Source organism: Amblyomma mixtum, chromosome 1, assembly GCF_055824585.1.
Source record: "Amblyomma mixtum isolate Tamu chromosome 1, ASM5582458v1, whole genome shotgun sequence".
Taxonomy (NCBI): Eukaryota; Metazoa; Arthropoda; class Arachnida; order Ixodida; family Ixodidae; genus Amblyomma; species Amblyomma mixtum.
The window spans coordinates 24856276-24870473 of NC_143012.1; the positions used below are offsets into that span (position 1 = coordinate 24856276).

Here is a 14198-nt window from a genome sequence, read left to right on the forward strand (position 1 = left end):
TGTTTTTTCTCTCCAAAATGCCGAGCGGCGCCGCAGCAGTAGCAATCTGGTGGCCCTCTTTTCATTTCGTGTCTTCTTTCTTTCAACGCCTTTCGAGATATGGCTCGAGAGCCGGCGTTCGCACCGTCATGATGCGATCAAATGCCCTCGTGCGCGTGGCTAACTTGTCGTGGAAGCAGCGCATTTTTGAAACATTGAAACGAGCCAAGCGACATGCCTAAAATGTTTTACAATCAACATGCCTGCTGATAATAAAGGTCACAGATTGGCTATCTGGGTCCGAGATGACGCCTGTACATGGCGTTGCAACGCAGTTTTCCGTTGCTCCGGCTCCCGCCGCGTGGAGTATACCACTTTTGTCCACGATAGTACATACATAAATAAAATAAATAATAAAATAAGAGATAAACCAATTACGCTACCGTGTCATATCTTTAAGGCGGAGCTTAAATGTCCCTCTAATTTTTTTTTTATCACTAGGCTTCAAAAATGTCACGTGACTCTCCCCCATAGTTGCTTTTTTTTTCCTCCATGTCTGCAACACCGGCGCATCTGTCAGCCCGGCTTGTCCTGCGCTATACGACTTCTCGCCTGTCACTGTGGCGTAAGCGGGACGAGCCAATTGGCGTGACGGAATCCTCCCCTCCGGCTTCAAAAAATGCGACGTAACGGCCTTGGCTAAATTCATTGCTTGCTCCGTGATTAGCGACTTCGGCCCACACGGACTGCGCCGTCAGTTGTTTTGGAATGTGACGTCATCATAGTGTGACAAAGAATAGCCCCCACTCATCTGGGTTTTTCGGCAGGCTCTGTGATGCTATTGTGAAAAGGATACGTTTATGGTTTATGGGGGTTTAACGTCCTAAAGCGACTCGGGTTGTGAGGGACGCCGTTGTGAAGGGCTCCGCAAATTTCGACCATCTGAGGTTATTTAACGTGCACTGACATCGCACAGTACAGAGGGCAAAACACATCTCTAGAACGACATAACTGTGTATTCCGCAGCTCCCAAAGACGCTGAGACCAGGAAGGCAAAAAATGACGAAATCCTATGAGTTTCACTGCACATGCTTACATCCAGACCTTTTTCAGCCAAATGTTATCGCTAGATATCGCGTATTCAGTCCGAAACACGCCCAGAACGTGTTCTAGACAAGCGTTTTGCCCTCTGTACATTGACCTCTAGAATTTCGCCTCCATCGAAATTCGACCTCCACGGCCGGGATCGAACCTGCGTCTTTCGTAACAGCATTTGAGTGCCATAACCACTGAGCCACCGCGGGGGCAAAGGCGGATACAGTCTGGCTTCAAAGTTCTGCCCTCCAGAAGAGCACGCTTGCATAACTCGTCACATTTTGGAAAACCGAAGAATTGGACCGAACCAGTGACGTGCATATTACATGTAGAAACAGGGAACGAAGTTCAAATATTTTTATATATTTCAAATTTTTTGTGAGCAGAATTCTTACTCGTAAAGACCTTTACGCCGTAGAGTTATAGACAGCGTTATCCTTTGCGCACAGACCAAGCAAAAACGTACCATTTGGCTGAGAACCAATTGTTTCGTAAATGGACTGCAGTAGTCAAGTGTTAGACCGAAACTCCTCTGATAGCGCGCACTATGTTATTTATTTATTTATTTATTTATTTATTTATTTATTTACCCTCAGGGCCGTTAGGCGTTACAGAGGGGAGTGGGAATAACATGCAAGTACAAAAAACAAAACAGCAGCTAGAAAAATTGAATATAGTTACAGCACACACTGGTATAAAATCAATAACAGAATTAACAAAAGGCAGCATTTCACAAAACAAAACACAAAAGAAAACAACAGCTAATAAATTAACAAAGTTATGGACACATACTTATATAAAATTAATAACAGTGTTACGAAATGCAGCAGTATCAGTAATTACAGCAATATTGTGGGGAAGGTGATTCCAGCTGACACAAGTTCTGGGTATGAATGAATCATGAAAACATCTTGTGCGACACGGAGGGATCCAAACTTTGTGGCGGTGATCAATGCGTGCTGAAATATAGGGTGGTCTTTTTAATAACTTCTCTTTAAGATGAGGATTATGATAAATTTTGTGAAATGTACATAATGAAGCTATTGACCTGCGATGGGAAAGAAGCTGTAGGGAAAGGTGAGCTTTCATGGCAGTTACACTACTAGTACGATGATAGTTGGAAAGAATGAAGCGACAACCGCGGTTTTGAAATGATTCTAAGTCAGAAATGAGAGATTCGACCCCAGGGTTCCACATAAGTCATAAGTTCACTGGTAAAGTAAAAGGCCGGTAGAAAAACATTTCAGGACTCTTACCAGCTCCTTGTTAGCACTGAAGTGGACATCAGAATTCACGCTTTCAAGTCTGTAGCATTCAGGCGTCCAACTCACTGTATCACAGCATGCCCAAAGGCACAATCACTGCATTCACTACGGGACGGTGTGAATGTGGCTGTGTAAAACGGGGAACTGGGGGAAACGGCATCTTCTTGAGATAACTGGCGTGTAATCTGCAGCCGGTACCATGAACAGACTGAACAGCGACATGGCACGCACGGTCACTTGGTCTTGTTTGTTAGCAACCAGCCGCTAAGGAATCAGAAACGCCATATCTGATAGGCACGACCTAGTCACCTATAGCAGTGCTCCAAGTCCCGCTGTGCTGGGCAAATGATACATCACGCGAGAGCGCCTCTTAAAACAAATTTGCCACTTCATGCGGTACTTAAGACTTCGGCGGTCAGACCCACTGCAGAATACATTTAGGTGCGGCTACATATCTTATCGGCATCGGATCTCTTTCCGACATTACGCCGTCGCTTGCTGGGTGCCTTATTTATCTGCGTCGACGTTGGAAAACGCTGCCAACGGTAAAACTGTTCTCTTGCCCGAGCCTCTGCACTTCCCATTCGATGCAGTATAGCTTCTGTTCTGTGCGCGCGAACCGCAGCAGTAGTTTCGTTTACATGAACCAAAAAGGAGTGGGTCGAGTCAAGCTTCGGGCTGAACAAGATCCTCTCCGCCCCGACTTGGCTGCGCAGTTACATGGAGCCGACCTTAACGAGTGATGTAGGACATGTGTGCGACTACATCGACACCCAGCGTTGATCGTGTGAGAGTTCAAAGACAGCCTGCAAGATCGCGGTGCGTCGGCGCTGTCTCGAAGGCGGAATTGCATTAGGGCAGTATAGGTTCTTATTTCTTCTCTTCCCTGCCACTAAGTAGACTTCTTGATTCGCCAACGTTTACATGCATTTCACCTGCCGGGTCGTTCTGAGTCAACCTGCTGCATGATTTAATCTGGCTGACCCAGCCATACACGACGGTCCCTTAGCACGACTCACTAACGTTTACATCAGCCCGAAACGCCTACTTCAACACCGCAGGCCTACTCGACCCGACGTTGTCGGTTTCATGTAAATGCACAGGCTGGTGTTATATCGCATGCTCTTAGGAATTCAGTTTTTGTTGACGTAGTACGTACAATTTCATTCATACCCAGATATTCTGGAGAGGCGCGTTTCTGAAAGGGAAGTAATTCATGAACTCAGTTTTTTTTTCTCATATATCGTAAGATTTCACTATAACAATCAATATACCCGCACATCTCCCGTCAGCCAGCTTGAATTTTTTTTTTGGCTATCAACGCTTTTTTATCGTCAAAAACGTCCCCCGTTGGTTTTCTATGGCAGTCTTAACTACTACATGAGAGCTATGGCCAAATTTTAAAGGAATGCTAGGCATGGGAAAAATGAGCCATTAGCTTCAATATTTCCACAATAATACCTTACAATACTCCACAGTTCCCTCACAATTATAACAGATATCCAAGAATCCTGGGCTTTCGGAAAAAAGAAGACGCCACACAAACGCGGCGCAGTTTTATCGCTTTACGGCCTTTTGGCTAAGATCAAAGTATTTCAAGCATTTCACTCCAGATAAGCTGAACGCCAAGCCAGGGGTAAGCTTCTACCCATTGTATTACCGGTGGGTACCCACAGGTAATACAAAGGGCACAAGCTTTCCCCTGGACTGATGTTCCCTATTCTAAATGTGCCTACTCTAGCGCGACTGGTTGCGAGCGGAACACGGGCGGCCGGGAATGCGCAGTCTCAAATAGTGCCGCTTGTTATCCTCGCAGCCCAGCCTTGGCGCGCTTGCGCCATCCACTGCGGCTACAAGGGCGACGCCTACATCGCGGCCAAGTTCTTCCTCAACGAGCAGACGAACGAGACGGGCGTGCTTCCCGACGGCACGCGCTGCCACTTCGAGAAGGCCAAGGGCGCCGCCTACTACTGCCAGCAGGGACAGTGCGTCACGCTGCTCCAGAGCCTCGCCGGCATACAGGACAGCCGGGAGGCGCAGGTGAGCACCGCGGGGTGGCGCTGCATTCGCGAATAAGGTTACAATAGTAGGAAACCGTAGGCAAAGGTGATGGAGAATCTTAATGAGAATTGCCAACACAGTAAACAAAAAAAATAATAAATAAAGAAAAGCTGAGCATGGTGGCAATTGCCACCACCCCGTTTCAAAGGGGGCGCTCCTATCCATCCATCCATCCACCCATCCATCCAGTAAACGCCGAATACTGTACATGGCTATAGTCGGATACAACTAAAGAACGAAGCGGCTTTCCCCGTCAAAGAACCCCCTTCTAGCCAATGACATCGGCCGGTTCTCATGAACCTGAGCGTGAAAATGCAGGGAGTGGAGTAACAAAGCAGTGAAGTCACTATTCCCGGCAATGTAAGGAGGAGACTATACCCGATCACGGATGGAGGGGACTATCCTCTTTCGTCTGCTGCTCCCTGCATCGTCACGCTAGCAGGCTGATGAGAATCGGCCGACGCCATTGGCTGGAAGGAGACCGCTGAACGGGGAAAAGCCACTTCGTTCTTGAATTGTGTCCGACTATAGCACCCTTCGTTTTCCGGTTGTATTTTGTCCAAAATAGGGGCAGGGGGGGTAACGTGGCGATACTTTTAAAAGGATCCTGAGGATACCGCGTTCTAGTCGCAAAGAGACCGTACACAGCGAAAAGGAACCTGTTACATGTTATTGTTGGGTACAAGTCAAGACAAAAGCGGCTGTTCCCCATTCAAGGACCCCCTTCCAGCCAATGGCGCCGGCCGATTCTCATGAACATGCTGTGTGACAATGCAGGGAGTGGCAGATGAAAGGGGATATACCCACTCCCTACATGGCCCCGAATAGTCACCTTCTTATTTTGTCCCGCCACTCCCTGTATTGTCACGCTCAGGTTCATGAGAACCGGTCGACGCCATTGGCTGGAAGGGGGTCCTTTGACGGGCAAAAGCTGTTTTTTTCTTTACTTGTAATCGCCTACAGAGAAGACTAAAATTCTGAAGACTGGTGTCGCCGTCACCGGCTGATTTCGGGAGTAAAATGGGCGCTTCGACATCGATTTTCGGGCATGTGTCTCAAAGGCTACGCTACAGCGGCATTCACTTCAACACAGTGGCCACCTGTCCTTTTCGGTATGGATGTCATCAGTTTGAATCGCCTGGTGGGATAATTTTTAAATACAATTTTGTCGCCGATAAATGCGTCTTTTGCTGCAAGACAAAAGTCAGCATAGCCAAAAATAGCTGGGGACTCAATTTTTACTAAGAACAATAATTGGACTGAGTTGCCTTCAGTACCCCCTTAAGGTCATATTCGGGTCAGTTATGTCCCAAGACATGTACGCGAGCTATAGTTAGCAATATCAACCCAGACCGAACTTGCCGGAAGTGAGCATTAGAGAAATTACTCGTCGACTATCTGACCTCAGTTTTCTATAGGTTGTTATTTGAAATTGAGTTCCTTTTCTTTCCTATCCTGCTTCACGTAGTATTTTGATGTCGAGGAATATAGCGCTTGCCTAGTTTCCTGCCCGTAGTTTTCTTCCTTTGAGTTATTCACGTTGCGTTTTGAGTGCGCAAAGACGGCCGAGGCGCCAAACATTGCCAACCGTTATGATTCAGGTTCTCGAATTGGAAGACTCGGACTGGGCCCCAGACACCGAGGGTCGACGCATGGTCGAGAAATACATGGAGTATGTGCCCGGCAAGGACTTCCCAACGCTGGACGTGAATAAAGTGCCCAGAGCCCGAGGCCGCATCAGCATCGATGACCTCTAGCCTCTGCCGCCGTGTCATCCTGTGCTGGCCTGTGGGACACATTCCTGTTCGTGCGAGGCACGGCTTCGAAAGACAGACTTCATTTTGCTAGAGCTGGAAACTTTTCTAGCGACGTTACGGGGTTCAACATTACTGCCCGGGTTCCCCATCTTGGTGGAAGCCTGGCCAGAGTACGGACAGGTACAAAAAAGGCCTCAAGGACTGAAAACTACTGGGTATGACGTCACCATGTGGAAAACCAGCGCAGCAACAAGGGCGGTGAATAGAAAAACAGGCGACAGCCTTCAGCCTGTACACTAAATACAAATCTCTTTGTTCTGGAGTAGGTTGTCCCATGACACACTCCCTAAAGGCGGGATGTGCTCCGCAAGCCCCAGGGTAGATATTCACCCCTTAATGAACGGAATTGTGAAGGTTGACAATGTGCACAGATTCTAGCCTCCGAACTTGACGGTGTTCTCGCTGTTTTAGGGCTAAAAAATTGCTGGGGCTTAGCTTTCGTTAAGCCTATGTAATTGCGAAAGCAATATGGTGTAACTTGTAGCATCTTCAAACTCCATAGCCTCCATCAGGTTAAACGGTAACACAACGCAAGAATCTTGACTCGCGTCCGAAGTCTTCCATAGCTATACCGAAGAACCGGCTAGCAGGCGCTACTTTTCTCTACACCCGATAGCGCCTGGATGTCTGTGGGATGACGTCATACCACACGCTGCAACACACATCCATCACCGCAGCAAGGCCTGCAAGCTCTTGCAACTTTTATGACGTCAGTCGCTTGCCGCCGTTCGCAGGTGGTCGACCGGCTGCGAAGTTTCAGCTGCGGCGCGCTGAAGAGCCGACTTGGTGCCCCATCTCTCGCTCTGGTATGACGTCAGTAGTCACATGACCGACCTCCAACTGTCGTTCGGCCGCGAAGTTCTAGCTGCGACGCGCTGAAGAGCCGACTTGGTGCCCCATCTCTCGCTCTGGTATGACGTCAGTAGTCACATGACCGACCACCGACCGTGAAGGGTAGGCTGTGGTACCGCGAAGAGGCGACACCTGGCGTAGTATTGCTTTCGCCATAAAACAGCTAGGCGCCCATTTTCCAGTTGAACGGCGTGCCTTGCCGTCCGTGTAACCGAGTGCACTGCGTAGCGGAACGCGAGGAGGAAAGTGGAGCATAGAAAAGTGCAACCGTAGCATGAAGGCAGGTTGCGCGGCAGCCACGCGCGACACCAGAGACGCGCGCGCCGCCGTTTCCTCGCCGATGACGTCATCGGAAGGTGTGGCCCACACCCACTCACAGATGGCGCCACATTTGTGCGCGCCACCGTCCGCCACCAGGGGTGGTGAATCGCTGCGCGCTGCCTAAGCCGACACCCAGAGTCACTTGCGTTCGGCACTGCATGTACTATAGGCGGCTGAATACGGTTCAGCAGCAGCTGCGCTCTAAAATCGTGTTACCGAGGCGCATAAACGTTTTCCAATTTTTTGATGGGTGCAAACCTTACCGGGGCTTATGGAGCATATCTCGCCTCCTTGGGGAGTGTTCCTGGGGGGAGTTTATTCCCATATAAAGTGACCCGTGTTTGGTGTGTGCGTGTATTCTTGCGTGTTTTAAAGAAAAACGTCAGTTGTGAGCCAGCATTGATGTCGCTCCCCTCAGTTCTTATTCCGTGTTGCCGCGCCGTGTTTCCCCATAGCGCGCGACAGGGTGTTCAAGCTCTACGGAAGTGCAGAAACGGTGGAGGATAGGGGGGGAGATTTAAGTGTTGAGGATAGAAATATCATTCGCTTTTCAGCTGATTAAGCAGAGACCGCCTCAAGGAAAAGCACCTCTATTCCTCGTAGGTAAACCTCAGGGCTTAGAGCGAAAATTCTTCCTTTGGATTTGGGAAGCAACATTGCTTTTTATTTATTTAATGAGAGAGTAGTTACCTATAAACTTTGGACAAGGGTCAGTTTTCAAGAGTACCACTGCATTTGCTGTTATACGGAAAAGTATACGCCAACAGTTTTCCTCCTCTTAGTGTGAGCTGCGTATCTGAGTTCCATTTGTCGCAACGAAGTCTAAGAGGGGCGCAGTGTTAGTAGGAGTGAACTACGAGTGGACAGTAGTGGGTGGATGTAAACGAATGCGAAGCACACATTTTCTGCGAAGTATGGACGGCTGATGCTGCACGTGAACCGAATACCGTACGGTGTGCTTACGACGTGTGCTTACGACTGAAGCGCTCTCTTCTTCTGAGAGGAGGTTCACAGAGAAGTTGGCACGGATGCTCGAAGCGAGAGTGGCCGACTTCCCGAGAACGGGACAATAAAGATAGAAAACGTATATCTGCACAGGGAGGTTGTGCACATAGCCATAACAGACAGAAATAAAACGTTTTTTTTAATGCGGAAGCATTACTTGGCTCGTGTGGTGTTAACAGAAAGTGTCAACAGAAAGTGTGGACACTCGAGCTTACCCGAGTTACTCGGTAACTCGGGTAAGCTCGGGTAAGTTCGGAGGAGCGCCGCGCAAGGTGAGCCAATGGCAGAAAGCTCGGGAAGTAACTCGGGTAAGCTCGGGTAAGTTCGGAAGAGCACCGCGCAAGCTGCAGCCAATGGCAGTAAGCTCGGGAAGTAACCCGGGTAAGCTCGGGTAAGTTCGAAGGAGCGCCGCGCAAGCTGCAGCCAATGGCAGGAAGCTCGGGAAGTAACTCGGGTAAGCTCGGGTAAGCTCGGAGGAGCATCGCGCAAGGTGCAGCCAAAGGAAGGAAGGTTGGGTTAATGCGGGGGAGCGTCGCGCCAGCTGCGCGAGTAGTTTCTATGGAAGAGTAACATGGGTCGTACAATCCCTAAGGATGGCTCTAGCAGGAACAGCCATCTCGCCTCCAACTATGAACGTTAATTAGAGAATGTCCAATTCTGCATACATGGGCATTAACCAACAGAACTCGGCGTTTTGGTGGCCAGTGCAAACTATGTTACACAAACACACAAACCGTAAACGCACCAACGGAAATAGCTGTAGTGCACAGTGCTTTCACATTCATAGCACCTAAGCAGACTTAAAGGAGCGCTAAAGTGGATTCTGAGCTCGTCTTTCTTTATCGCGGGAACTCGATCTACACGCTCCAAGCATTCTTAGACACTTCGAACTATTGTCCTGTGTGGCCGATTTTCCTATTAAATCGAATTAAACGTCCCGGTTACCGCCTTTTTTTTAGCTCACCTCAGAAAGTAGAAGTCAGCCAACGCGTGGAGTGCCTTTCAGCCAGTTGCGTGACGGCTTGCCACTCTGCCACCTGCGGAGTGATACGTAAAGCAGAGTCCACACGTATTTTTGTTTCCGTGGGCCTAATTTACGGCTATTTTGTCTGCGACTGAAACTATTTATTCATGGAAACCTAAAAAACAAAATAAAAGTGAAAGTGGAGCCGCCACGCGACTGGATGAAAGGCACTCAACGCGTTGGTTAACTCCTCCTACCCTCGGAGGTGAATTCAAAATAAAGGATGGAAACGGGACGTTTAATCCTATTTAATAGGAAAATCGGCCGCACAGGACAGTAATTCGAAGTTTCTAAGCGGAAGTGAAGTTTCGGAGCGTGTAGATCGATTTCTCATGGTAATGAGACAGCTCATTATTGTCTTTAGAGCACCTTTAAGTACTCCCGGTAGTTTTTTGCCCATGTGACGCAGAGAACGTGGAAATCTTTTCAAAGCGCTTTAAAAATTCACTACTGCTCCTCTCCGCCCTCATTTTTTGTAGCGTGAGGTACATTGGCCACAGTTCCGCCGTTTCGCGTGCTTCCTCCGTCGACCATACTGCGCATGCGCGAGGAGCGAGTGACGTCACTGCGCACAGCTGTCGCGCCTCGCCGCGCGCGCTCGCTCGCCGCTGCTGCCGCCGGCGCAGAGCCACGTGGCGTCACTGCTCAAGCTACGTATATCTTGGTACAGCAGTGCTAATCCACTGCCAATTTTTTTTTTTTATGGAAGTAGCTTTTTACTGTTTGGTTCGTATGTAATGTAGAAAATCAGCTGCTCGCTACGAACATCGAAGAAAAATCAAAATGAAAGATTGACACAGTGTTCCCGCAATGGCGCCGAAACGTCATTGCATTTATAGCTATTTTTTCGATCCGCACGGCGAGTACTTGCTTTTCCTGAAGCAATTCCTCGCGCCAAACGGGTTTTCACCGAAGTCTGAGTTATGCTGGATCATATGATAATGATCAAAAATTAGGAGGACGCTTAAGCTTCGCTTTAAAAGTAGACGCGATAGCGCGTTGTCTTGGAGGTACTCACGCTCCATGGAAACTTTCCACGCATGATGCAACGCCCTGCTCCTACTGAAGACGCCCACAAGCGGCACTCACACGCGATAGAAACCTTATACACCACCGTGTAACATCCACACATGTCGCCACGGTCTCCCCCCCCCCCCCCTACCCCCCTCCTCCCCTCCCCCCCTGCGGCCGCCGCGAGAGGTCGACGCTTTTCGAATTCACAATTATAGATTACAAATCACCAACTACAGACTTTCCGAAATCACACGTATAAATTGCCAATTATAAAGAGAATTTAATTATCGTGTACCAATCCCAATTATCGATTACAATTATCGATCGTCATCCGACTACGACTGACTGCGCCAACTGCAGGGCAAAGCACTCTCCAATGTCTCTCCAATTAACCGTCTGCTTTTCCAGCTGCGGCCACCGTATCCCCGCAATCTTTTTAATCTCATCCGCCCACCTAACTTTCTGCTACGCTTACCTTCTCTCGCAATCCACTCCGTTACCCTAAAGAACCAGCGGTTATCTTGCCTTCGCATTACATGCCCTGCCCAGGCCTATTTCTTCCTCTTCAGCAGATGAAGAAGGGAGTGAAAAAAGAAAGAGAAGAAGAGGCGCGCAATGAATGGCTGCGGAGCGGATAAAATTACAAAAGTATATGCAGTACAAAATACAGGGACAGCAGAGAAGACAGAAACAACAGAACTGGCGCTGCTATTGTTTGCGTCTTCTCTGCTGTCCCTGTTTTGTTTTTTTTTTTTTTGCGCTGCATATACTTTCCTTAATTAAGATGAGCCACCGACTAGCCCATACCAAAATTTTGATCGATTAAAATTACAGATGCCATCATACGCACATTTACAGCAAAAAGCATTTAAGCTCAACTATGGCTCCCTGGCAATATTCCTCCAGAGTGGAAACACAGAGGTCATCTTCATTCCCAAGCTCAAAAAACCTCCCTCAATTAACACACTTCACCTCACGTCCTGCCTAGGCAAGGCCTATGAACGAGTCGTTCAGACCAGTCTCCAAAACTATATTAATTCTAAGAAGCTCTTTCCCCGTACATACTCGGTTTCCGCCCCGGTCTTTCTGCCCAAGACGCCTTTCTCCCGCTCCAAAACGGTTTCTCCGAGCTTCCCAACTACTCTCAATGGATGCTTTACATTAAAATCAACGCGGCGGTTTCGAAGCGAAAGCTTCACTACGGAACCTCGGGCTTCAATCGAGGACAGTGTAAATTTGACCTTCAGCTTAGTTACAGGTCGAACCATTAAAAAGAAATTGAATCAATATCCATGACCGGGAGTCGAACCCGCGGCTGTGCGAACAGATCTCTTTTAAGGGCCGCTCAGCGAGACCACTAGGCTATCGCCGCGGCCAACACGCCTCGTGTTGAACTGCACCCCACGCCTCGTGTTAAAGGGTCAGTCTACTCACCGAGATGAGTGTATAAATAATGGCATATTCTGGTAGCTGGGACCCTATAACATCAATAACGAGGGGTCTGCGCCCGGTTTAACCAGGAATTTATATTTTATTTCGGCGTTAAAAGTCGCGTAAAAAAGCATGGTGGCGACCCCAAACGTTCATTTTGTTCAAGAAAGTGGTAGTCTTTTTTTTGTAGAAGCATAAGTGAATATACTACGTACCATTTGTATGCCCCAATGTCAGAGAAACGCACGTTTTGTTCTAGTAAACTGTAGAAGGCGTACCGCTCGCTTTTTCTGTAAATCACATGAATATTTATAGTTACACGTACGCAAAACGCAGGCACATTCCCACTTTTAGTTCAGCGTATGCTAGCAGAGACGCAAAAATAAACTCAGCCTATAGTGGCGCCATCTGGTCGTCAGGACGGGAACCATCGCTGTAAACAAACCGACTCTCCACTTAAGCCTAGGAGCGGCAGAATCGTCACTCTATTAAAATAAAGCAAATTTATCTCATATGTTTTCTTATAGGCGAGATGAGACGAAGCGAAAGACAGGCGCCCCATTTATGGCCAGCGAACGCGCTGAAAAAGGCAGCAACAACGAGAATTCCGTCCGAAGCGAGAGGTCCGGCTTCGATGGGCGCCGCCATATTTGTCGCCGCGCGGCGGAAAGCCAGATGGTTGCCAGATGAGACTACCATCTCATACAGATGTGTTACCACAATAAATTCTATTTTAAAATGTTCTACCGCACTCCTTGGCACCACAGCTGGCTAAACGGTAATTTGAGTAAAGAGCTATCGGTTGCCGCAAAGAAAATATGGTCGATAAAATTCAGTAGACTGACCCTTTAAACTGCACCCCTCTCTCGCGCTGTGCACTGAAGAGCGTCGTCTTCATCAACCTCCATCTGCTCCGTCCCGCAGCACTGCCTGCTCACCGTCGTCTTCTACGTGGCACATGCCCATGCTTTCGCTCCGATTCGAATGATGTAAACATTCTTTGGCTTTCTTCTTTAAGATTCCGTTATCTCAATGGTACTGTCCATAGCTTCCAATTAAGTAGAGCCACCAAGCAATAAAAATTGAAACCGGATAAAGGCGAGTTCAGAAGCGCTCATTACTGTCATTTGCGTGGTGGAGTTGGCCGTAAGGAAAGCAATCGAACCACCCACCAACCGAGCCTGTGGCGCCATGAAGTAGAGTCGCGTTTCGCGGCTCGCTGCCTTCGAAGTCTCGCACAGGGAACAAATTTCCGCTGGTTGTGCGCTATACTCTCCTAGTAGTAGTAGTTTTAGTGTACTGTTAAGAGGACAAAAGCAGTTCTTGTTCACTTCCCTTTCATTCATGCGCATACGCATTTTTTACGCAGGCCGCAGAAGCTACGCTAAATTTCCTTACCGTTCAAAACGGCGGAAGCGCCTCCAGAGTTTGAATCGCCTGGCTGGAAGATAGCCAGCTAGAGCCAGATAATCCCACAAGAAAAGTATGTGGGTGCTTTGTCTAAAAAAAGAGCAACGCAGTTGGTCTGCTTCCTTCTCCCAACCGGCCTGTTAGGTGGAAGCCCTTTCATCTTCGAATCGACTTTACTCACCTTGCACCATCGGCAATGTTGGTACAGATGGATGTTGGAGTATGCATGCTCCGATGTCTGGTGGCGGTGCTGGTGGGATATCTTTATTGCTTACTGGGAAAGGCGGAACTCCGGTTCACTACTGACAGCAAGGCGTACGCCGGCCTAACTATGTCGTAGATCTGCCGCCCAGTCGGAATAAACGGAACGGTAGCGTCAGATCCCCCGTGGCATGCAAACGAGGGCTGCCGGCGCACTTAACAGAATCGCCGAATGGAAACGAACGGGGATGCTCTCAGAATGGAATTTATTACACAGCCGCTTCTGGGGCTACTGAGCTGCACGCTCGAGATCCAAATGACAGCGTTACACCGAAGTCGGATCTGTGGAGCCCCGGGACGTTACTGGCGAATGCTATGGCGTACACTCAAGCAAGACGACGAAATGTACAATGTCGCAAGCCGCTGCTCTTGGAGTAGAATACACAGAGTGTCTTTCCAGGAAAACGTTACTCGGTGGTGCAGGAAGGCAGCCTAAATTGTGGCTAAAAAGAAGTTGCTGTCAGACGAAAGCATGCAGGGGCGGCCATGGCGACAGTACTGACAAGCGAAATGTTTGGTATTGGGCCATAGGACGCTGCGCTCAAAAGTAGGGTACCAGGCACGGATCGAAACACAAGATTTAGTCGCAAAAACAGCGGGCCAGTTACAGGACGGGACAAGAAACGTTATGCAAAGCGAGGCGTCAAGTACCGGGCCGAATGC

At 48.6% G+C, this 14198-nt stretch overlaps 1 protein-coding gene across 1 annotated transcript in view; it reads left to right on the forward strand.

Moving 5' to 3' along the window:
• The window catches only part of LOC149365770 (uncharacterized), a 59429-nt gene extending 53074 nt beyond the window's left edge, over nucleotides 1-6355 (forward strand). Inside the window, exons 17-18 of the mRNA XM_089569237.1 lie at nucleotides 4156-4379; nucleotides 6002-6355. Of these exons, the coding sequence (XP_089425363.1) occupies nucleotides 4156-4379; nucleotides 6002-6157 (380 nt within the window). The 3' untranslated portion in view covers nucleotides 6158-6355. The remainder of the gene's footprint in view (nucleotides 1-4155; nucleotides 4380-6001) is intronic.
• Nucleotides 6356-14198: the final 7843 nt, after the last annotated feature.